A 26,194-nucleotide genomic window follows, 5' to 3' on the forward strand; every position below is an offset into this window, starting at 1 on the left:
AGGATTCTGTTACATACAGGGCAGTAGACATGCCCAAATCACTAAAGAGTTATTCCCATTCTGGCAAATCATTGTTAAAATGAGAACATTCCTGACTGGATACATTGTCTAGGTTTGACAATGGAAGCGCTTAATAGGTTTAGGATGTACCAATGATTTGATGGTTGAATAGAACCTAACACATTGTCTGCTATCTTGGGCTGAGAATGTGTTAATTTGTGTGCGATTCTGCTACTCTTGATAAAATAAGATAATCCTTTAATAATCCCACAGTGGGGAAATTTCAGCATGTTACAGCAGCATAGTAATACAGATACAGGATAATACACAGTAATATATTACAGATGTAGACACACATATGCTGAGAAGAGAAGATATACTAGGAGTCCATAGAAGCTAAGGAACAGAAGAATAAAGAAGGAAGACATCATAATCATTCGTTTTTTGCGCGGAGTAATCTTCGCTTGGGCTGATGTAGATTATACAGCCTGGTTGCGGTTGGAAGGAAGGACCTGTGATAGCACTCCTTCTCACACTTGGGGTGAAGCAGACGGTCACTTACAGTGATGCCAAGTGCCATCAAGGTCCCATACATGGGGTGGGATTTGTTCTCCTGCATGGAGGTCACCACGGACAGTATCCTTCTGTCACCCACCACCTGTACTGGGTCCAAGGGGCTCCCCAGGACAGAGCTGGTCCTTCTGATCAGCCTGTTAAGCCTATTTCTGTCCCTGGTTGATATATTGCTGCCCAGCAGGCCACACCAAAAAAGATGGCTGAAGCAACCACAGAGTTGAAAAAGGCCCTAAGAAGTGTCCCCTGGACTCTGAAGGCCCTCAGCCTCCTGAGCAGGTAGAGTCTGCTGTGGCCCTTTCTGTGCAGCGCCTCCAGGTGATCAGCCCAGTCTAGTTTATTATCTATATATACCCTAAGGGGATTGTTTATGCTACACCTAGATGCAATCAGGTGGAACAGGATCTTCTATTGAATACAACACCTAGATATACTAGCATCTAGCAGATAATTCCTTATGGTCGCTAAGCGCTGAAAATTTTAGCCATTTTATATAATTTTTAGGGCACAATGTTACATACCTTAAATAAAGACACGTAATTCACTGTTATTCCCTTCCCCTTTTTTCCTGGTTGTAGTAGTTATTAGGGAAAGCTTTCTTTGTGGAATTATCCCACGATTTACATTTTTCTCGCTATATGCTGAAGGGTGACCCATTCATCGGAGTGCCATCTATCTCCCATTTGCCTCAATGAAGGTTCCGTTCTAATGCCATGGAGCAGTATAAAACCTGCTCTATAGTCGACTGAACTTAGAATTTGAACCCCCACCCCCTGTCAGGAGAGCCTACTGAGAGTGACTAAATATCATATGGAATAAAGGGTACCATTAGAAAGCCCATTAAAAAAAAATCCCCAGGGCAACATGGTGGCTCTGTGGTTAGCACTGCAGCCTTGTAGTGCTGGAGTCCTGGGTTTGAATCCGCCAGGAACAACATCTGCGAGGAGTTTGTATGTTCTTCCCATGTTTGTGTAGATTTCCTCCCATTCTACAAAAAGACATACTTAAAATGAAAAAAAAAAAAAAATAGGGCTCAATCTACATTTAAAAAAAAAACAAAAAACTCCTTTTGTACAGATATATGATTGTAGTAATATAAACTCACAGAGTTTCGAAGGCAGGGATTTAAAAATGAATATTTTAAGAGGCAGCATCAGGAATGTACTGCAGAAGAAACCACACAAAACTGATAGTACATAGAAGTCATATCACCAGGACAATAAATGATCAATAATGGGCATGCCAATTAGCACCTCAAATGAAAACCACCTACCAATGCATGAATATTAATTAAAGGTGTATGTATATGTCTATGGTTACATAATTGTACAGTTTTAAAGAGTTACAGCGAGTATATTGGAAAATTGTGCATCAATTTCTCACAGTTCTGTTTAATGTTACTTTGAGGATAAAATTAGTCCAGTGTGACACTAGTTACAGTCACAGCTCAGTAACCAGCCATCTGTTGTGTAACAAGCCGTACACCTATGTTCTTCACATGAACAGAGATTAAGTTTTATCCACTGCAAGTAAATAATGAACAACAGCAAGGAAAGGTCTAGAAAACCACGAGGAACTGATACAGAAAGTATATTGGCAAATGGTATAACTTATTATACAAAAACATATTTACTGAAACTGGACAAGCCCTTTAATTCAAAATGTACATACCTGTTTTAACACCATATTTTAAAGTATCTCTACAGTCGACGAGAATCTGCTCCAAAGGTTCTGGATGATCTGATAATTCAAGATTAAATCCTTCCAAACCTTCTAGCAACTGATGAGGGTGATGGAAGTCTAGAATTTTACTTTTCCCATCAAATGTTTTCTTTATGTAGCTGAAGAGAATGTCAAACATTTCTAGTAAAAAAGCCTTGGTGTATTTTTCTCCATTTCTTGCTGGAAGTAAATCTGTGCAATATATAAAGAGCAGTCACAATACTTTGTCAACTGTAATGCTATTTCAGATTCAAGTACACACAAAGCGAAACCTAGAACACAGCTCAATCATTATATTATAGGCAAGCTATGAGTAAGGAATCGTGAATTATCTCCAACGCGTAAGCTCTTTATGTTTTTTTCTACATGTCTGGATCCATGTTCATGTATGATTTTTAACCAACTGTGAGTAAAAGTTAAATCTAAATATTTTGGCATGCTGGAGTACATTTTTTAATTTTTTTCTTTATTATGCTCAATCATTATATGTCATAGAATAGCTGAAGAGCTGTAAATAGTGAATGTGGGGAGAGACCACCATTTCAGAGCTTATTAGGTTTACTTACTGCAGTTATCATGGCATAGACAATGGTAATAAGTTTTCTTACAGTCATTGGGTTTCTTTTCTTAGAATATGATGTACAAAAGACAAAACCCTTTATAATGGCAAAGCAACTTTCACCAAAGATGTGTACTGTGCTTTGAGTTCTATCCAAGGTTCAAATGCATGAAGCAACATGTAACAAGATCAGTAGATAATAAATCTGAATATTTGCATTGTTCTGCACCATTATATCTAGATTTAAACTAAATGGTTGAAATTTAAGGCTCACTAGATAAAACAAATTGCCAAAGTCATCTCAGCACCTTACCTGAGGCAAATACATTGGAAAAGTCAGAAAATCCTTGTCCAAGGCCTTCCTCTTTACCATGCTTTTTAATATTATCAATGAACTGCTCACTCCATTGCTTACTTTGACTGTAATCTTCACCTTGACATATCTGATGAGAATTGTCTGTAGATACAAAATGCAAATAGCTTCACTATAATCAGGTAGTCCATCACCTGATGCAGATTTCAGCCCTAGAAGGACACCATAGCAGAAATTTAGCAGCATTTTCACCTAAAATCAGATGACTTTTGCTGCAACATGCCTCTAAGGCCAGTTGCAGACGACCGTGGCTTTGTATCCATGTATTTCCCGGCTAATACACTGACTCAATCATTTCAATGGGCCCGCATATAGGACTGTGAATTTCACGGTCCCAGTTCCGTGTTCGGGCAGACAGTCCAGGCTGCAAAATATAGAACACGTCCTTTTCCTGCCCTATTTTGCAGCCCTTGCTATTCATGAAAGGAGCTGTGGAGGCACGGTACATGCACATACGGCACACGGGCAATACCCCCATGTCCCACCAAACCCCCCCCCCCCCAACTGGTGCTTTTAATTCATGCAAGAAGGTTAAATCAAAGATGTCTGCAACCGGCCTAAGAATCAGTGCAGACATCCTGCAACTTTCAACATTTGTAACCTGCAGCATTGATTGACATGCCGCAGATTGAAAATGTCATTTGTAGAAGTGTCATCCATTAAGCTGCTACAGTACATAACAGTGGGTTAGCTGCTCTAGCCTCTTCATTTTGGGCATCTTGAAAGCTCCTGTACACCAGAATTTAAGTCTATACTAGATGAGTACTGGCATCTGAACCATTTTTCTGGCATAGATAAAATCTTACGTTCCCCTGATCTATAAATTCTCATTCACATTACTAACAAGTATGTTAAGTATTTTTAGGCTAAGGCCCCACTCTTTTAAGTGTACACTAAATCCCCTATCTATTTTTGTTTGTAAGGCCCCATGGTGTGGAAACTCATTGGGTTTTGAAGATTTTGCTTTGGTTTTTTTGAGCCAGCTATGAGTGCCTTGAAAAGTAATTGAAAGTATAAAAGGATTTTTCACTTCTGTTAAATTCACTTCTGACTTTGGCTCAAAAAAAAAAAAAAAAACGCAACAAAACCTGTTGTGTTTCTGCATAGTGAAATTTTAGCCTTAGAGTACAACATACTTAACAGCAAAACAAAAAAAAAATTCCAGGGTTGGGTTCCAGCAGCTTCTTTCAAACAGTTAAAGTAACAGTGTATATATTACATACAGTATATACTCATGTACATATATTGCATATAGGGGCAAAAGCAGTGTGGATGTGGAGGCAAGCAAAGCAGGGAAAATGGTGGCTAGAGGCAAAGGGATGTCCATAGGCAGCAAGGGCAAAGATGCAAAACTCTCCCCTGTTTCAAGAATTTTCCTGACTTGTCTCCCCACAAAACATTCCTGGGAGGAGGGCTGAAACACCACCCTCCTCCTCCTCCGCTGTTAGATTGACCCCAGCTACGAGCTGGAAACGCTGCAACACTGGTGTGGGGAGACGTCAGCGGGCCGTGCTGAAGCTCATCAGCTTGGAGGCCAGGCAGCACACTGCCTACAAAGTGAGTCATGCCATCCTCGATGAGACGGCAATGTGGTTTTTGCCACTGCACCTGGGCCCAGGCATGTTGTCATGTGTGATAATGGCCGTAACCTGGGATCGGCTCTGTAGCTTGGCAGCCTGCAACATATTCCATGCCTGGGCCACATTTTTAACTCATTGCTGCTAATCTTTTTAAAAAGGTACCCCAATGTTCCTGAGCTACTGGTGAAAGTGTGGCGCTTGTGCGGATAGTTTTTAAAGTCTATAGTTGCCGCTGCTAGCCTCTATGCACTCCTACAACGCCTGTACCTGCTGGAACAACGGCTGTTGTGCGACGTCTCCACACTGCTGGCACTAAACATATCATGTGTTGAGCAGAGTGTGTGAGCAGCACAGACCTTTGATGTAGTTCCAACTCCAAAACCCTCGGGTTCGTCAAAGTCAACTCCCTCAGTTGCTCAACCATGAGTGGCCATGGGTGGCAGACTTATGTGAAATCCCATCCATTGCACTGGACACGAAACATTAGCATGCGCTCAGCACAACTCCGGATATGGCAGCTGCGTTAAGCAGGGTGCAGGGTACAACACAGACCAGGCCCGAGCACCAGGAACAGGTGTTAGAAATACTGCAGCATCCGCCATTTCCTTCCAATTTTGGGGTTTTGGACCCGCCACCGACTTGTCTGGACCTCAGTGGGGATCATGAGACACAGTTGCCATCAGGGCAAGCTGTGGTCATGTGCGGTTTGCAGTAAGGGGGCAATGCGCAATTGGAAGAGGAGTTGGTGGATGACGAGGCCACCGACCCCACATGGACAGGGGTGATGTCTAGGGGCTAAAGCAGTGTAGATGTGGAGGGAAGCTAATTCAACAAAAAAACAGGGTAGAAGCAAAGGCATAAACTGGGGTGATGTTTAGGGGCTAAAGCAGTGTAGATGTGGAGGGAAGCTAATTCAACAAAAAAAACAGGGTAAAAGCAAAGGCATAAACTGGGGTGATGTTTAGGGGCTAAAGCAGTGTAGATGTGGAGGGAAGCTAATTCAACAAAAAAACAGGGTAGAAGCAAAGGCATAAACTGGGGTGATGTTTAGAGGCTAAAGCAGTGTAGATGTGGAGGGAAGCTAAGCAGCAAAAACAGTGGGTAGAAGCAAAGGCATGCAAAACTCTACCCTGTTGGAAGACTTATTCCTAGGTCTGGAACACGTTAATGGCCCCCCCTGGACAAATTACTGCCACTCAAGGGCCTAGTGTCACCATGAGGGACAAGTATAGGCGCATGTTGTGGGAATATCTGGCCGACACCAGCTCTGTCCTCTCCGATCACTCTGTGCTCTACAGCCTACACTTATTTTCTCATCTTTTTTTCTGCACTGCACATCTCTTGCCTACTTCCTTTGGGATCTTAGAAGTGGTGGTCCACTTCCAAAGGTGGTAATTTCAGTGCTGGAGATGTCAATAGACAGTGTAACGGGAGTAGCTGAGGTATCGCTGTCTTAACCACTTTTTGGCACAAAATTAACTTCCAAAGCCAAGTATGGTGCAAGTATATGATGCAAGGACACCTACACACCTATCTCTGACACATTGGGGAGTTCACCCTTATGCGCCCTTTTGGCCTGCACCATCATGCGCCTCTTCCCAGCCACTCCACATCTCCCAAGCTTTTCATTGCAGGCAGAAGTACAACACAACCCACCCCCATGCCCAAGCCTTTAACAGCCTCATCGATAAACTGCTGGCCCTGGAGATGTTGGTGTTTGTTTATGCTTCTGGATACCCAGGCCTTCCGTCAGCAGATGGCAGCTGGGGCACCTCCCTATGCTGGGCCTAGCCGTTACTACTTCTCTTGGTGTGCTGTCCCTGCCTTGCGCCTGCATGTGTCCCATAACATCAGTCGGGCCCAGAGCTCTGCGCTTTGCTGCAAGGTCCACTTGACCACCGACACATGGACAAGCGCCTGTGGTCAGGGATGCTGCAGTGCTTATCTTTAATGACAGGCAGGGTGAATGTGGTGGAGTCTGGTCCCCGGGTGCAAACTGGGGTGGCCTATCTCCTCTCCCAGGCCAAAATTCATGGCAGGAATAGACTGAAACCCTACGACGCTGCAACCTCCACCCCAGCTACTAGCGGCAAACGCTAAAACACTGGTGTGGGGAGACGTCAGCAGGCGGTGCTGAAGCTCATCAGCTTGGGGGACAGACAGCACAGTGCCTCCGAGGTCAGGGATGCCATCCTGGCTGAGATGGCATTTTTTTTTCCCTGCTACACCTGGGGCCTGGCATTTTTGCGCCTGTGATAATGGCTGGAACCTGGTAGCAGATCTGGAGCTTGCCAGACTCAAACACGGTCCACGCATGGCCCACGTTTTCAACTTGTTGGTGCAATGTTTCTTTGAAACCTACACCATGGTGCCTGATATACAGGTCAAAGTGGGGCCATTTTCGTAAGTGAGAACTAGCCTCTGCTAGGCAGAAAACATTCAGAGCACACTCCTCTCATCTTCGCACCGTTGGCTGGCGGAGGAAGATGAGGGGGTTGGAGTGGCATCTGATGTCCCTGTCCCACACGAGGCTAGAGGGTGCACTTCAGTGCATCCCATTGCTTCACCACAAATGGTGTGAAGGGGAGTGGAAAACGGAGGAAATGGAGAGTGACCCTTACAGTTGGGGCCAGCAAAGGCATGCCAAGTAACACACTGGCACACATGGCTGACTTCATCTTGGGTTGCTTTTCAAGAGTCTAACACATATTTCACATCATGGGGAACAAATAATACTGGATTTTTACAAGCCTCGAACCCCGGTCTAGGTCTAATGTCTGTTCCTTTCTTATATTAGGGGAGAGGGAAAAAATTACTTCAGTGATACGTTTAGCGTACATAGACTGACTATTAATGTGTATCCCACTTAGTGTTGTTAGGGTTACACACCGTCACAACCTGGCTAAAGCTTCTATAGCTGTTAATAAAGTCAACATAACTTTACGGTATCCAAAAAGACAGCTGTACCGACAGAGAGCAAGACAAATGTCAACCAAAGCTGTGAGCTCTGAACACCCACAGTGACTTTGGCGTCATCATCATTATAAGGGAGCGGGTGGTAATAAATAACTTGGCAGTGCCTAAAACCCAAAAAGCTTATACAACTATATTTACATTAAGATACACAAATGACACTTTTTAGTAGCATGTCATGAGACAAGCTGATAAGATCTTCCTTTGTGCAGTGCTATTTGAAAGTTAAACGCTGCCTTCATTTTAATTCTGGAGAAGGTGCAGACATTAGATCTAGAACATGTTGTCTTCATTGTCCAAATCCTCTATATAGGTAGTGTTTTTCGGGCCAAACTGTCTGGGAACGAGCTGGTGCAGCACTGACAACCTGGGTGAATATGGCAAGAGCCTGAGATGTAGGGTGAATGAATCCCCAAATTATTTGGGGAATTTCCACTCAGAAACTGGCACTATATGGCAGTGGCAGGACTTGAAGGTATTTGTAACCCCAATATATTCTTTGCATTCCCAGTCAGACAATGGCACTATATGGCAGTGGCAGGACTTGAAGGTATTTGTAACCCCAATATATTCTTTGAATTCCCAGTGAGAAACTGGCACTATATGGCAGTGGCAGGACTTGAAGGTATTTGTAACCCCAATATATTCTTTGAATTCCCAGTCAGACAATGGCACTATATGGCAGTGGCAGGACTTGAAGGTATTTGTAACCCCAATATATTCTTTGCATTCCCAGTCAGACAATGGCACTATATGGCAGTGGGAGGACTTGAAGGTATTTGTAACCCCAATATATTCTTTAAATTCCCAGTGAGAAACTGGCACTATATGGCAGTGGCAGGACTTGAAGGTATTTGTAACCCCAATATATTCTTTGAATTCCCAGTCAGACAATGGCACTATATGGCAGTGGCAGGACTTGAAGGTATTTATAACCCCAATATATTCTTTGCATTCCCAGTCAGACAATGGCACTATATGGCAGTGGCAGGACTTGAAGGTATTTGTAACCCCAATATATTCTTTGCATTCCCAGTCAGACAATGGCACTATATGGCAGTGGCAGGACTTGAAGGTATTTGTAACCCCAATATATTCTTTGAATTCCCAGTCAGACAATGGCACTATATGGCAGTGGCAGGACTTGAAGGTATTTGTAACCCCAATATATTCTTTGCATTCCCAGTCAGACAATGGCACTATATGGCAGTGGCAGGACTTGAAGGTATTTGTAACCCCAATATATTCTTTGCATTCCCAGTCAGACAATGGCACTATATGGCAGTGGCAGGACTTGAAGGAATTTAACCCCAATATATTCTTTGCATTCCCAGTCAGACAATGGCACTATATGGCAGTGGCAGGACTTGAAGGTATTTGTAACCCCAATATATTCTTTGAATTCCCAGTGAGAAACTGGCACTATTTGGCAGTGGCAGGACTTGAAGGTATTTGTAACCCCAATATATTCTTTGCATTCCCAGTCAGACAATGGCACTATATGGCAGTGGCAGGACTTGAAGGTATTTGTAACCCCAATATATTCTTTGCATTCCCAGTCAGACAATGGCACTGTATGGCAGTGGCAGGACTTGAAGGTATTTGTAACCCCAATATATTCTTTGCATTCCCAGTCAGACAATGGCACTGTATGGCAGTGGCAGGACTTGAAGGTATTTGTAACCCCAATATATTCTTTGCATTCCCAGTCAGACAATGGCACTGTATGGCAGTGGCAGGACTTGAAGGTATTTGTAACCCCAATATATTCTTTGCATTCCCAGTCAGACAATGGCACTGTATGGCAGTGGCAGGACTTGAAGGTATTTGTAACCCCAATATATTCTTTGCATTCCCAGTCAGACAATGGCACTATATGGCAGTGGCAGGACTTGAAGGTATTTGTAACCCCAATATATTCTTTGAATTCCCAGTCAGACAATGGCACTATATGGCAGTGGCAGGACTTGAAGGTATTTGTAACCCCAATATATTCTTTGAATTCCCAGTCAGACAATGGCACTATATGGCAGTGGCAGGACTTGAAGGTATTTGTAACCCCAATATATTCTTTGCATTCCCAGTCAGACAATGGCACTATATGGCAGTGGCAGGACTTGAAGGTATTTGTAACCCCAATATATTCTTTGCATTCCCAGTCAGACAATGGCACTATATGGCAGTGGCAGGACTTGAAGGTATTTGTAACCCCAATATATTCTTCAAATTCCCAGTCAGACAATGGCACTATATGGCAGTAGCAAAAATAGTGGGTGTATATAGCCCCAATTCTATTGCTAGGGGACTTGCAGGGTATTTCTGGGGTGAAGGTGGGGGGGCACACCGTTGGAACGGGGATCGGGGGTGTATATATAGGGTATACGGGAATACACTGTCAGTGTATTCCATTCAGGATCCTGGGAAAGCTGGGTTGGGGTGATTGAGCCCGTCAGTGCCACGTTACACTGACAAGCTTCTCCCTGGAATTGAAGTTATATGTAACCCCAATATATTCTTTGAATTCCCAGTCAGACAATGGCACTATATGGCAGTAGCAAAAATAGTCGGTGTATATAGCCCCAATTCTATTGCTAGGGGACTTGCAGGGTATTTCTGGGGTGAAGGTGGGGGGAAACACCGTTGGAATGGGGATCGGGGGTATATATAGGGTATACGGGAATACACTGTCAGTGTATTCCATTCAGGATCCGGGGAAAGCTGGGTTGCGGCGATTGAGCCCGTCAGTGCCACGTTACACTGACAAGCTTCTCCCTGGAATTTAGCTCTTACAAGAGCTGTTGGTTGTCTTCTCCTTCCTATCCTAGCCTGTCCCTGCCTACCCAGAATCTAAGCCCTAGCTAACTGGACGGAAACCTCCGTCCCCGGTGAATTGCAAGCTCAGAATGACGCAAACCTGGGCAGCGCTGTTCTTTTAAATTAGAGGTCACATGTTTTCGGCAGCCAATGGGTTTTTCCTACTTTTTTCAACGTCACCTGTGTCGTAGTTCCTGTCCCACCTACCCTGCGCTGTTATTGGAGCAAAAAAGGCGCCAGGGAAGGTGGGAGAGGAATCGAGTAATGGCGCACTTTACCACGCGGTGTTCGATTCGATTCGAACATGCCGAACAGCCTAATATCCGATCGAACATGAGTTCGATAGAACACTGTTCGCTCATCTCTAATAATAATACAAAAAAGTGCATATCGAAATAAATACATAAAATAAACTAATTGTTATTAAGCACTACTTTTTATGCATTTATACCATTTACCCTCCCCCCTTTATATATATATTGTTTATTGACTTTATATATTCATTTTAGACTTCTGATCTTTCATTGAATTATTAAGTAAATATTAGGAAGGTTCCATTTCAATGTGTATTGCCTGCAGCGTCTTACTTTTTACCAGTTATTTATACACATTTACACACACACACACACACACACACACACACGTAGTTACACGGATCAGAGGTTGTTGCCAATAGTCTGTTAGAAAGCATCACCAATTTAGGCTTTGCTGCAGTCAGACTCATGTGTGACACCACCCTAAGTGTAGTCATTCAGAAATACAGTAGGGTTAGATTTCTGCCAAGTGCAGCCATATTCTTTGCTATAATGCATGATGTAGTAGTGCAGTCCTAAATTACTCAACTGCATATTGCCATGTAGCCCTGAGAAGGATTAAACAAAGAAAAGCTAGAAAACATCTTGTATTTCTAGTCATTCATGTCTCTAAGCCCTTAAGTACTATCATGGTGTCTATCATACACCACTACCATACACATATAACGATAGAAACCATGATAAGGGTTAATATTGCTAGATGCAGTAGAACCAACAAACACAAGTTGTGTAAATCAATCTGGCGGAGACAAGATTAGCATATAAAGCATCAATTGATTTATTTTTTTTTAAATATCTACGTCTATCATGTGATTAAGGGCCATGTATAGTATGGATACTGAAATGCAGCCGTATTATATTTGTGAGAAACAGTCTTGAGATTTGTCCCAGAAATGTGTAGGATTAAAAATCCACTCAGTACATCTGCCTGTACTGTGTGCAGTATATGGTTAATTCCTTGCCGACCTCATGTACATTAATAGGAGACAGTTGTGGGAAATAGGATGGCTTAGTCTGTAGAGACATAAACACACACTGCATACAGTACAGTCAGATGTACTAAGTGGATTTTTAATCATTCACATTTCTAGGACAAATCTAAAGACTGTTTCACACAAGTATAATACAATTGCATTTCAGTGTCCATATTACATACAGCTCCCAGACCACACATGATCTCATAACAATTTACCAGTATCACAGATCCTCAGTTCCATCACACCATGTACACATTTCTTTTCACATTTTCTAGTTAAACTGCAGTCCCCACTCCAGACCCATCTGTTTAAGTACTGGCATCTCCCATAACATAAAAAGTTCTCTACAATCTAATTTAGCATTCCTCAATAATTATACAAAACTAAATCTAAAACACACACGACAAACTATGCAGATTGATAAACAAGACTGGTAACAAACCGAGCAGGTAAACATACTCCACACGGATGAGAATAAAGCTATTTCTACAAGAAAGCCCAATAAAAGATATATAGGGTTAGTCTTACTGAGCTCATTCGTGGCAGTCATAGTTCCACTGAAACACCTAAATGTTGCACTGCAAAGATACAATGCTCATTAAACAAAACCACAGAAATCCATAGAGCTAATGATGTGCAATGCACACTTGTCTAGGCTTTTTGTACTGTAATGTGCTGGGAGTTTCCTCCCACTTGTTTCCTACGTGGGAGGGTTCTCTTGGTTTTGTCTTTTTTATGTCCTCAGGCTACATTGTGACCAATAGATAAAATGCTGATGCATATTATTTGTTTTGGCAAAATTTCCTCATTGGTTAGTTAGACCTGTTTTTAACCCCTTCCCGACATCCACAGTAATAGTATGGCACTGCTGGGAATGACTTCCCACAAATCTTTGTGCACACCCTGCCATGCGGATTATCATCCGTATTCTACGGTTGACACTGTCTTGGACTCCTGTAACACCTGCGGTCAGAACCGGGTCCGATCCCAGGTGTTAACCCCATCTCAGGGGTTTCAGTATGTCTTGGGGCCTGATCGGCACCCCCGTAACTTGTTGGGGGTATTCCTAATAGGCAGCCTGGGGTCTGATCAGTGACCCTGGGTCTGCCCTCCATCTTCCCCTCCACGTACCTGGTTGAACCTGCCAGAAGTGGAGGCTGCCAGCCGTTTTGTGTCTGCATGGGCTGACAGCCTCCTATACACAGCAATACATGAGTATTGCAGCATTTATCTATTCAAGCAGCGATCAGAACATCGTTGCTACAATCCCCTATGGGGACAGAAAAAGAAAGTAAAAAAAAACAAAAGTTTAAATATGTTTTTAAAAAAAAAGAAAGAAAGCCCCAAAAATCCCATTTTCCCATTGTCAGTGTCTGAGGTTGCTAGGTGGGGTGGCATAGACACACAAGTCCAGTTTCTTTTAGTCCAAAACAAAGGTAGAGTTTATTTTCACACAAAAAGGTAGTGTAGCAACAAAAGGAAACAATACAAAAATAAATACCTGCCCGGCTAGGCTCTAACTAAACATAGAATAGGTTACCTCACCTAGAATAACAGAAATCCAAAAAGCCAGTAGAATCATTCAGGACACAGCTCCAAAAATATGACCTCTCTGTTTGCTCTCCAGCCGAACTCTGCCAAAGTGTTGCTGCTGGAGCTGGCTTCTTAAGCCTCCTTGACAAGGAGACTCTCTGCACCTGAGTCGCTGCTGGAACATCCCCAAAGTGTGGACGGGGGGGGGGGTGGAATGACAGGTCCCACTACCAATCCTACATGTCATTCCTAAAAATCCAGCCCAATGCTGAGCATTTACCAAAATGCTCAGCAGACGAAAGTTGTCTGCTGAGAACAAACATTCCTGGAGTTTTCTCATCTCACCCTCCTGAGTAGTCTGGGTGAGATGTACACCCCCTCCATTACCTGACCAGCCATCGGCTTACACCATATAAAATGTTTTATTATGTAAAATAAAGAAAAATAGAAAAAAATTACATATTTGGTATCAGCGCATCTGTAAAAACCTGAACAATAAAAATTATTTAACCTGCACAGTGAACGAAATAAAAAAAACTTAGAAAACTGCAGAAAATAATAATTATTATCCCCTTTGCCTCACAAAATGTTCAATATAAAGTAATCAAACGGTCATATGAAAACCAATGTGGTATTAATAAAAAGAAAAGGTCATCCCGCAAAAAATAAGTCCTCAACTGGCTCAGTCAACAGAAAAATAAAAATGTTATGCCTTTCAGAAGATGGCGATGCAAAAATAATAGATTTTTTTCTATATATTGAATTTTATTCTGCACAAATAGCAACGCATTAAAAAAATAATATATATGAGGTAGCACCGTAATCGTACCGACCCGCAGAATAAAGGTAACATGTTACTTATGCTGTACGCTGCACGGGATAAAAAATAAATGCTAAAAAGTAATGCCAGAATTTATATTTTCTTTTACGTCCCACCCAGAAAGAGTTAATAAAATTTAGTCAATAAGTTACAGGCACCCCAAAGTGGTGGCATGGAAAAGTACAACTCATGCCGCAAACAACAAGCCCTCATATGGCCACATTGCCAGAAAAAAAAAGCTTGTACAATGTAAAGACAAACCCCCCAAAAATCGCCAAATCATTAGGCCATATCAATCTGCAACTAGAAGGAAATGTATAATCTGTGCGAGCGTTTTCAGGGGACACCACAGATTTACAGTTTATGAGAGAGAATACACCAGCGCTGATCCCCTAGCATGCCCCTCTTCCCCGTCCGTGTCGTAGGAGCTAGTGGGGAAATAGCATGGGATATGGTGTACCCAATATACTCCGCACAACTTACATATTCACTTCTGGGATACTAATGCTCACTACAATGATAAATTCTTTGAGGGGCGCAGTTTTCTTTTTTTTCTTTTTTTTTTGGTCTTTATTTAAGAACAAGTTACAGCTTAACACAGAGGGGATAGGAACGAAAGGAAGATAGGGACACGAAATGCCCCAACTGACAGCGTCAAAACATACAGTATATACATTAACATGAATTATGTGCAAAAAATAAAAAATAAAGAGGCAACAGGAGAATGGAAACCACCAGAGAAAGACTCTTACTGTGCAAGAGGAGGTCATCTAAGTTTGGAAAACTGGATCCATGGGCCCCAAGTCTTGAGATAATTGTCGCATTTACCCGACGCCCATCCACAAAGCTCCTCAAACCGGCAAATCTGGTTAACTCTGGAGAGCTATTCTGAATGAGTGGACTCTGTGGTCTGCAGCCACCATTGAGGAATCAGAAACTTTGTGGCTGCAAAAAGATATGTTGTCAAATCCCTTTTAGAGGTTTCTAGGTGAGCATCAGGCAAAGTTAATGCCACCTGGGACATAGAGTTCTGAAAGCCAGATTTAAGTATGACCCTCAAAGAGGACTCCACCGACCTCCAGTACAAACTTAAGGCTGGACTGGACCACCATATGTGGGAAAGAGAACCGATGTCTTGGTTACAACGCCATCACTGTTCGTTGTGCTCTAAGTGATATGCATGTAACCACTTTGGGGTCTTATACCAATGCGTCAGGAGCTTGTAATGATTCTCCTGCAGCCTCACACAGGAGGAATATCCATGTGGCATTGATAGGACACGCTTGACTTAATCATCTGACAGAGATAACCCCAGCTCCAATTTCCAAGAATGTATAAAGGTTGGCCTAGTGGGTTCTCTGTTCACAATAGATGTATGGAGGACATGCAACACTTTTCGGAGTTTGGACAGAGGAGCCAGAATCAGCTTTTCAAAATCCGTAGATTCCTGTCTCATCATGAATTTGTAATAGAAAAGCAAGATTATTTGAGATAAATGCTTCCTGTGTAATTTGTTCAAGGTGGGTAGGTCGACCAGTTGTAGTAATTGATCATCTGTCAGAGAGCCACTTGATGCCTGGATAGACAGTAGGGGTTTATCGCTTAACTTGGACCACAAGTCTTGCGGACCATTAATAGCCAGTATGTCAGGAATCAGGGAAATTGGCAACACCCATGAGGGGAATGGAGCAAGACACAGGCTTGTGCCCATGCCTGTATTAGACCTGCTAGTAAAGGGCTGGATCTCCCAGTGGCCTAAGTGGTTCGTTTGCATAGCCACAAATCCCATAGAAAGCTAGGACCATGTATGGCCATTAGGAAGTGTGAAACTGCGGCATTCCTGGCAGGCTTTATCAGTTCAAGTCAACAGAACAGTTGAATGGCATTATAATAAGCATGAACATCCAGGAGACCCATCCCCCACAAGTTTGCTCCTAACCAATAGAGAGTGGTCCAGTCTTCGTCTTTTACGTTTCCAGACAAATCTGGAAAAAAGGGACCGAATCTCTTTGAAGAAAACGGTGGGCAACACAATGGGAACCATGTTCATTACGTATAAGAGTTTGGGCATGATATACATTTTTAACAGATTAATCCTACCCATCCAGGAGAGGAGTGGGATGTTGTAATCCTCTAACAATTTTTTGATAGTGGAGAGTAATGGAGAGGGCATGCTGACTCGGAAAAGGGAGTGAGTGGCTTTAGCTTTGCTATCAGCGATTGCAGTAGGGTAATGTTTAGTAGTTCCAAGTTCCTAAAAATTTACCTTAACATTACTTGCCACAGTGTTCCAGCTGATGGGTAATAGCTGGGAGAGATACCTCCAGTTTTGTGACAAAGAATAATAGATCATCAACAAAAGCTGTAGCCTGAAGACAGGCATCACCAGTGTGTAGGCCCAAGATATTGCTTTCTTGCCAAATGCTCTGTAATAACGTCTCCAGTACCAATATAAAAAGGACCGGGGATAGGGGGCATCCATTTCTCGTACCATTGGCGTGCTGCAGTGCTGGGAATTCTTTCCTTTGGGATGAGAGCAATATGAGCTTCCAGAGATTGTTTCGGCCAGGACTGACCCAATAGAAGGGAGTTGTAAGTGCTATGCAAGTGTGGGAGCAGGGTCTTCAGGAACTTCTTGTGATTAGGGAGTGACAAGCCATCAGGGCCTGTGCTCTTACCTGAAGGACTAAGAATAATTGATCAATGTCTGGGGTCACCATAATGGAAACTTGGTGTTTGTTGATGACCTGGTGAATGTGTGATCTATCTTTAGTTTTTTTATAAGAGTGGACATTAACCTCCCATCTTTACTACCATGGATGTATATCTTATGTCGATAAAGTAAATGTGACCTAGCGGACTTAAGGCTGAGCAAACTTCTTAATCGTTCCCTTAGGCTCATCAGCTCGGTCCATTTTTCCTCAACACTGGAGAATTTGTGCGTCCTTTCCAGAGAGGAGATCTTGGCCAGTGGGTCATAAATTTCCTTCTGTGTTTTCTTCTTAAAGCTAGATCCTAGCGATAGGAGAACCCCTCTTATATAGGACTTATGGGTCTCCCAAATCACAGAAGGGGGTGGGGTGAGGGTGGAGGCAGTATTTGTTTCAAAAAAGAAATGGTGGTGTGTCTGAACAGCCTCCACAGCCTCCGCCCAGTTCAACAAGGTCTCATTTAGATGCCAGTGCTATTCCCTAGGTGTCAGAAGGTGTGGAGCATAGAACAGGGTACATGGTCTGAGACCGTAATGTTGCCAATAGAAGCCTGTCCTGGTATGTCTTGTGCGGAGTGGAATAAGAAGAATAGTCTCTACCCTTGGTGTGCAGGAGCCTCCAGCTATCTAATAACTTTAGGTCCTGTACTTTCATATGAAGTTTCCGCAAGGCTGCTTGTGTAAGGGCGGACTTTTGTGTGGAGGAATCTAGTAGGCGGTTTAGCACTGGGTTAAAGTCGCCCATACCAATACTTCTCCGCCTATTCATATTGGGTTCCCATTATATTTATATTTTTTTTTCCTCTTTTTTTCTTTTCTTCCATTAATTTTTGTAATTTTTCCTTGACTGTTCCTTCTCTCCCCATTTTTTCTTCATTTACAGCCTTTTACTGGTGGTTTTTGCCGGTTGCCTGAGTTCTACACACTATTTTTGTGTATTCCCATTCATTTCTATGGGACTTCCGGTTGCGTTCCACCAGAATTTAACCTACTGGGCACAGCAATTTATGCCCCTTTGTTCCTCTGCACACTCCCAGCAGCTTCTTAAGTGTATACTGGGCGCAGGGTGTCCTTGGACAGGTGGTGACGTCACTTCCAGTGGTTTCACTTCCGGTCTGATGGCACTTGGCACCAATCTATTCTATTTAAACCTCTACATGTGGTTGGCACATCACCTCATCCTCAGAACATTCCACATTGCTTCCACTCTATTCCTTTCTACCTCACTACATCGCTAAGATTGTCTAGGATCTGTTTTGGCAGCCTTCATTGTTATCTGTATTAGCAAGCTGGACATCCTTCCTTTAAATACTCTAATTTGATTTGTATTTGTATTAATTTATTTGCTTATTTTTGAGTGTCATATACTCTGTTTTTGCCCCCATTAGTAGGATATGGTTTACCAACTACCGTCTTGTATGTACGTTTCTTTGTGAGTTTTGTAAATAGACATTTGTATATGTGCACATATGTATATATAGATACACCTACTGCTTTACATTAATTACTTATGTATTTTGTACTATTATTATAAGATATAATATGTTTTTGTTTCTTTTGTTCCTATTTTAAGATGCAATGATGAAGGTCCATAGAACTGAAACATTTTTTTTGGTGGATGCTTATGATTGTGGATACAATAAACTCAATGCATTTTCAAAGTCAATTTTGAGTGCCAGAAATGTCTTACTTTTGGTGATTCGACTGTGAGAGGCCTTTTCTGCAGCATCTAAACACTTGAACCGAGCGACGGTACATTACTACGAGTATAGTATTTACTCATAACCGCTCAGGATGTGGCTGTATGCCTATTAATGTTTAACCCCTTCCCGACATGCGCCGTAATAGTACGGCGCGTGTCGGGTCTGTAACTATGGCGACCGCCCGGGAGCCGGGCGGCCGTCATAGCCGCCGGGTGTCTACTGCTTTAAGCAGTAGACAACCGGCTCTAATGCCTCCGATCGGTCCCCGGACCGATCGGAGGCATTAACCCCTCCGGCGCTGCTGTCAAAGGCGCCGGAGGCGCCATCTTCCCGGTGGCACATGGGCGCCGCCATTTTGGCAAGGATCGCCGGCTCCTGGAGCATGCTCCAGGGCCGACCCCCCGTTGCCATGACAGCCGGGAGCCTTGTTAAGGGCTCCCAGCCAGTCTGCAAATTCTCTCTTTTGCAGGCTGGTGTATACAGCCTGCAAAAGAGATGATGATTTTTTGCAATGCATTGCAATGCATTAGCATTGTAATGCATTGCATTAGTGATCAGACCCCCTGGGGTTCAACACCCCTAGGGGGTCTAATAAATGCAAAAAAAAAATAAAAAAAAAGTTAAAAAAAATATAAAAAAATATAAAAAGTATTAAAAGTTCAAATCACCCCCCTTTCCCTAGAACACATATAAAAGTAGTTAAAAACTGTGAAACATATACATGTTAGGTATCCCCGCGTCCGAAATCGCCCGCTCTACAAATCTATAAAAATATTTTTCCTGTTCGGTAAACGCCGTAGCAGGAAAAATAGTCAAAAGTGCCAAACCGCCGTTTTTTCACTGTTTTAATTCTGAAAAAAATTTGAATAAAAAGTGATCAAAGCAATAACATTTCCCGAAAATGGTAGAAATAAAAAGTACACCCGGCCCCGCAAAAAAAGACGCCCTATATATCCCCGTACACCTATGTATAAAAAAGTTACGGCCGTTGGAATATGGCGACTTTTAGAAAAAAAATTTTTTAACACCGTTTTGGAATTTTTTTTAGGGGTCAAAATGTAAATAAAACCATATAAATTTGGTATCCCTGGAACCGTACCGAAACACAGAATACAGGGGACATGTCATTTTGGCTGCACAGTGAACGCCGTAAAACCAAAGCCCGTAAGAAAGTCGCAGAAATGCATTTTTTCTTCAAATCCACCCCATTCTGAATTTTTTTCCTGCTTCCCAGTACATTATATAGAATAATTAATGGTGGCATCATGAAGAAAAAATTGTCCCGCAAAAATTAAGACCTCATATGACTCTGGGAGCGGAGAAATAAAAAAGTTATGGGGTTTAGAAGGAGGGGAGTCAAAAACGAAAAACGAAAATCAAAAAATGCCATCGGCGGGAAGGGGTTAATAGGATAGGATAGGCCATAAATAAAAATTTCTGGACAATCCCTTTAAAATCCACTACCATTACTATACTACATCATCAGTCCAAATTGAGTATTTCAATGTAGTGTTTATTTTCTCTCCACTGTCTCCTTATTATTTCTTTTTACTATCCTGATATTTTTGTTTATTGTCATTGCATATGTATGTTAGTTGTCTTTATATACTCCTCACATCTATAGATATTTATGCTCTCGTACAGATAGCATGACTACCATTACATAGCTGAGGGCCAAGACCAGCTGCCAGAGTCAAAAGATTCTCAATAGTGATCACAACATCCAGGGGGTCTGGAGGTAAAATTGTCGACCCGTCGCTCCTTGGACACGCCCCAATAAGATCATGGGTTCTGAGGGGTTGCGAAGGCAGCCAGAAGGACGTGCAATGGCCTCTTGACTGCCTATGCACAGTTCCCATAGTACCTAATGTGCGATATTCTAAGATCCCAGCTTCAAGTCCCCTTGTTCTCTCTTAAAGTCCTCTTTAAATATAGTGATTATTGTTAATATTACTTGTATAGAACTTGTCATGTGTAATGAAGCTTTAGTGTTTTCTTTTACTTATATTCTATAATACATCCGCAATTAGTGCAAATAAAATAACTGGTTTAAAATAAAAAGAACTAGTAGGACATTTAAAAAAAAAAAAAATATAGTCAGCCTTTCTTTGTATGTTATTTCTCTAAAAGCACAGAGGGTTTTTTGTTCAGTGAAATATCCATTTACACTAGCTCAAAAAACCTTTGTTGAACAGTACAAAGGATATCAAGGTAACCGGAAAATGAATGGGTTGTCTGTAAATAAACTTAGAAGTACATTTCTATTCCATAACCAGGAATTACATTCATGTTATACTGTTGTATATTAGACAAGTAATTATGTCACATCAAGCATATATATTATTGACAATATTTCTAAGCAAAATAGAGGTTAACATAAAGCCCTGGAGGTGCCCTCTTACCATAAAAGAAGAGGCACTGTTTAACTATTGTTCCAAATGTAATTAGATACAGAGCTATCTGCTGTTAGAAAGTCTATTTACGTTGTGAGAGAGTGAAGAGTGTGGTCTGGGAAGACAGGCATGTCCCAGCCAGGCAGCTAAAGGGTGTTTGGTAAAGACCCACACCAGGGAGGTCAGCTGACTAATCAGGCCCTAATAACAGTCTGTGTGTGAAGACTAGCAGGGTGGCACCATACTGACAGAGTTGAACTGTCCAGACCGGACATCTAAAGCAGTTACTGTGCCACCCGTTGTTATTGCCAAGGTGGGAGACTGGTAGCCAGTCTCCTGTATAGTCAGGGAAAAGTTTCCTTACGTTTAAGTTAGTTTCTCAGCCGAGAAGGGTTTTGTTTTGTTTATACTGTGGCTTTGCAAAAGCAGTGTATACGTTACATGTGAATAAAGCCTGAACCTGTGTGCAATCCAGTGTCTGTATCCCTGTTTCCTGCACTGCTCCAAGCATCTACCTGAGCGATTCCCCACAACGTGTACTCTATTAAAAATGAGAACATGGAATGTGACTAGTGTCACATAAAGGTTAGAACATTGCAGTCTGCCAATCTAATTACACGTAGGAAGACAGAAGAGATGCTGTCTATGGGAGCTACATTATGGTTCAGTACAATGAACAGTAAAATTTAACCTTGCTCTAATAAGTATACAGTGATAAGCTGTGCAAAGATAAAAAATAATACATTTCTATAAACTGCTTGCAAATATTTGCTGTAGTTTTTGTATGTGCAACATTTTTCATGTTTTATCTAACAAAAACAGCAGAGCTCGCCTGTGCACAATTTATAGACCACTTGCTCTCAACACAGAGCATTCCAAAATTCATCAGTAAATCTGATCATACATATGAGATAGTTATCTGTAGATCATTGGCATATCAATATCAATTTTGTAACTACTGTATATGGCCACCACTGACATCAAACGGTGAGACATCACAAAGTAATGTAAGCTTTTCCCTATAAAATAGCAGAACAATACCGCCTAAGATATTTATCCCTTAATCACACTCAACTGGTGCAAGCTACCCTTAACCCCTTCCTGCCGACTGCATTTTTTGATTTTCGTTTTTTGTTTTTGACTCCCCTTCTTCCAAACCCCATATCTTTTTTTTTTTTTTTCACTCAAAGAGCCATATGGGATGTTAATGTTTGTGGGACAAATTGTTCTTCATGATGCTACTATTAAATATTCTGTACAATGTACTAGGAAGCTGGAAATTTTTTTAGAATGGGGTGGATTTGAAGAAAAAATGCATTTGTGCGACTTTCTTATGGGCTTCGTTTACACGGCATTCACTGTGCAGTCAAAATGACATGTCATCTGCATTCTATGTTTCGGTACGATTCTGGTGATACCAAGTTTATATGGTTTTATTTACATTTTAACTCCTTAATAAAAATCCAAAACTGTGCGAAAAAATTTTTCTTCTAAAAGACACCATATTCTGACGGCCATAGCTTTTTTATACTTCCGTGTACGGGGATCCATAGGGCGTCTTTTTTTGTGGGATCAGGTATGCTTTTTATTTATATCATTTTGGGGAATTGATATTGCTTGATCACTTTTTATTCAAATTTTTATCCAAGGCAAAACAGTGAAAAAATGCCCTTTTGGCACTTTTGACTTTTTTTCCCCACTACGTTTACCGTACAGGAAAAATATTGTTATAGATTTGTAGAGCGGGCATTTTCGGACACATTGGGGGTGATTTGAATTTTTTTTTATATATTTTTTTATTTAAATAAAAAAATTATGCATTTATTAGAGTAGCCTGCAATAGAACCCATTGAATGACAGGCCGGAGAGCCTTCACAAGACTACCTGCTGTCATGATAATGCAATCCCAACCCTGGAACTTGCTAGTACGTACTAGTACAGACGAGGGGTTTTCCAGGCAAAAAATGCCTTTTTGAAAAAGGTTTGTTAGTGCTGTTAATGGGTTAATAAATGCACCAATATACCTTTAGCCATGTTTTGAGTGATTTCTGGGTGTCTGTGGGAGCTCTTGGTATCTTCAGCATTTGTTTACATGGTTCAGATTCCAGCTATGTAACTTCCACACTACCTCCCTCTCACCTCACTCCCACCATTCCTCTTCCCTCCCTCCCATACTCCCCCTCCCTGTCGCTCTAGCTATCCTGCCCACTACTAGCCCTCGCTACCTATTCAGCTCAACCCCCGACCCCATTATGTACCTCTCTTCCCTCCAGGCTTCCTCCTGTAGGACGGCCCCATCTTCTTTTGTCATGACTTTTGGATAGGGGATGGACCCTCACTCCTTCCTAAAACCACACAAACTACAGTAAATATTGACTATAGACCATTGGGATTCACAAATATTGTAAAATCCCCACCTGTCTGACATACAGCACCTGACCAGACAGAAATAAAGGGGCAGCACACTTGCAATTCTAGAAGAGCCAGTACACTTTACGGGCACCACCGACCCTGTGCTTAACCACTGTGCCTGCCCCTGGATGATGTTACTATTACCAAATCCTTCAGGCTGGCCATTTCCAAAGCTCAGCCTGTTCACCACCATGAGGTTTAACCTCCTCTATTAGAGGCTCTAAGATGAGAACGATCTTATCTTTCCTTTTTCACTATTTTTGTCTGTATCTTCAAGAATCCTGTACTCAAGTACCCTTGCACTATGAATAGCTAACTATTTGGAAAGGAAAAACCTGCAGACTATTTTTCTTTGTGTCTATTGTTAATACTTGGAAGATGCCTGCAGTCGGATGAATGAAGTGTACATGTGGTGGCTTTGTTATAGCCTTGGTACTATCTCCCATGAGCTAAGGAGCATGGTCAACCTGAGGCAGACAAAGCATGGAGGAGAAACCTGAATGAAATTGCAGACTCCTTCTTTCAAGGAAATGTTTTTGGCATCTATTAATTATGCTTGGAAGATGCCTGCGGTCAGCTGACTGGAATTTCTTCTTCCTGGGGACATGTGGAGACTTTGTTACAGTTTTTGTTACCATCATCCACCCTTCCCATGAGTTAAGAAAGCATGGCAAGAGAGCAGATAGCATGGAGGAATAATCAGCACCCTGTCTCACTGGATGGCTTCAGACTTCTTCGGGAGAATAGAATACTTGCCAGTGGAAAAAAAAGACAGGAGGAGGGTTTACGAAAGATGGTGTACTTTTTAGGGGGCATTTTTGTGGTTACGGAACAATAGTGCTAATGCATGATATCGAACTATCAGCTGTGAGCATGAGATCGTACTACCTACTGTAACGGGATTAGCTCAGGGATCATCGTCTCCTCAAATAGACGAGAACTTTTTGGTACAAAAATGAAAGTTCAATCCAGTCAAGTATGGTGCACCTGGCCACATCCAGTTTTATTAGGATTTTTTCAGGCAAAACAAAATGGAAACAATACAAAATAAAAACCTAACCATCCGGCTTCTACCTTCAACAACAGGTATCCTAACTAAAGGGAGCTGGGCCTTCTGCACAGCTCCCTAAACACAAAATACAGCAGATTTACTCACACTTGGTTTCCCAGGATCAGAGAGAGCCATATACCTGTGGGCTTCCCTTCAGGAACACAGGAATTAACCCAACACATCCCAAAAACCTGGAGAGGCTGAGTGGAGTAGAGCCACACCCAATTCTCCCTACCCCGGCAGCCAGACCTTTACCAGGGTTTTGGTGAAACCCTCCAGCCAAGAACACAGCTTTTCTCAGCTGCATTAGATTGTGTATGACAGGAACCATTTGAGAAATGTACACTCCTTCAATGAATTTGCCCCTGGTCCTGTTACAGTACCAAAGGAACTACCACACGTTATCATCATGATAGTTGCATATGTCCTCCACCTCTGCAAAAAGCTAATATATCCTGTTATGGCTATAAGCTGTGCCCCCTCCTCGTGTCCTCCAACCACAGTCGGGCTGTATTATCAACATCACTTCACACAGAGAACTAAATGATCCTGAAGTTTTTTCTTTCTTTTTAGTTGCCATGACTCCTAGCATCTCTATCTGCTATGAGCTTGTATGTGTTCTCTCTAGTTATATACTACTCTACTATTCATGATGCTGTATCACACTGAATTTCCCCATTGTGGGACTATTAAAGGATTATCTTATCTTATCTTATCTTATAGGTCTTTGGAAGGTTTGAAAACCACCTGCCCATATCACTTTAAACAACAACACACTGGATGCCACACTGCAAATCACACTAGATTCTCTGAAGTATTGTGTATTTGGAGAAACCTGTGTTGCTATGTCTATCCATTATCAGATTGACCCCCTTCCAGGCAGTTCGGAGGCAATCAATAGTATATAGTACTTAGGACTCCATTGATACTGCAATATTGGAGCTATTTAGACCTTCTATCTACCTGTATTTAGGCTTATCTATCTCTCCTGAGGAACCCATTCATTTGGAGGAAACATGCTGAGGAGTAATTGAGCTTATATTTGTTTCAGAGTAGGCAACAGATAGGAATACATTGGTCTCGTTATTTGATTTTATTCTATTACCAGGGGACTTGGGTTTATCTATTTACTATATACTACTGGTTAATATTAATAAGTGTAGTGTGAACAAGCCTAAGTGCTTACTTCCCCTTGCTCCAACTTACCCAAGGAAACGCTATACAGAAGCATGTTGTCACCAGCATTTACAGAAGTTAACATCAACTTATAAGTAGTGAGAAACAGCTCAGATCAACATCAGTGGTCCATATAAGAGGAAGAGAACATTTCTTTCGTCAACAGAACAGGTGCACTTCTCACAGGGCTTTACATTCAATACTAAAGTGGTCGTCTTTCCTTTTATATGAAAGACTGCCCAGCTGAGATGACTAAAAGGCATCAGGCAGCAGCATGTGAAGGCTGTACAATTAATGGTGTGAAAGGGACAAAGCTCACTGCAAACACTATTGGTGCAATTAGGTTTCACCCATTTGGAGAATCATCGCGCCACCCTCTTTCCAGAAGGTATCAGATCAAGTTACATTTGATAACTCAGCAGCAAATAAACAATTAAAGTGACAATGTAACATCATACAGTACAGTACCTGTATATCAGTATATTCAGCGAAATACACATCCTAAAATGCA

The 26,194-nt window shown here is 42.0% G+C and overlaps 1 protein-coding gene across 1 annotated transcript in view; it reads right to left on the reverse strand.

Moving 5' to 3' along the window:
• LOC142201159 (glutamate decarboxylase 1-like) overlaps positions 1-26,194 on the reverse strand; it is a 49,850-nt gene that overhangs the window by 19,169 nt on the left and 4,487 nt on the right. The window contains exons 2-4 of the mRNA XM_075271985.1: positions 17,053-17,253; positions 3,168-3,311; positions 2,245-2,487 (exon numbers count right to left, since the gene is read on the reverse strand). Of these exons, the coding sequence (XP_075128086.1) occupies positions 2,245-2,487; positions 3,168-3,311; positions 17,053-17,253 (588 nt within the window). The remainder of the gene's footprint in view (positions 1-2,244; positions 2,488-3,167; positions 3,312-17,052; positions 17,254-26,194) is intronic.

This window comes from Leptodactylus fuscus, chromosome 4 (assembly GCF_031893055.1).
Source record: "Leptodactylus fuscus isolate aLepFus1 chromosome 4, aLepFus1.hap2, whole genome shotgun sequence".
Taxonomy (NCBI): domain Eukaryota; kingdom Metazoa; phylum Chordata; class Amphibia; order Anura; family Leptodactylidae; genus Leptodactylus; species Leptodactylus fuscus.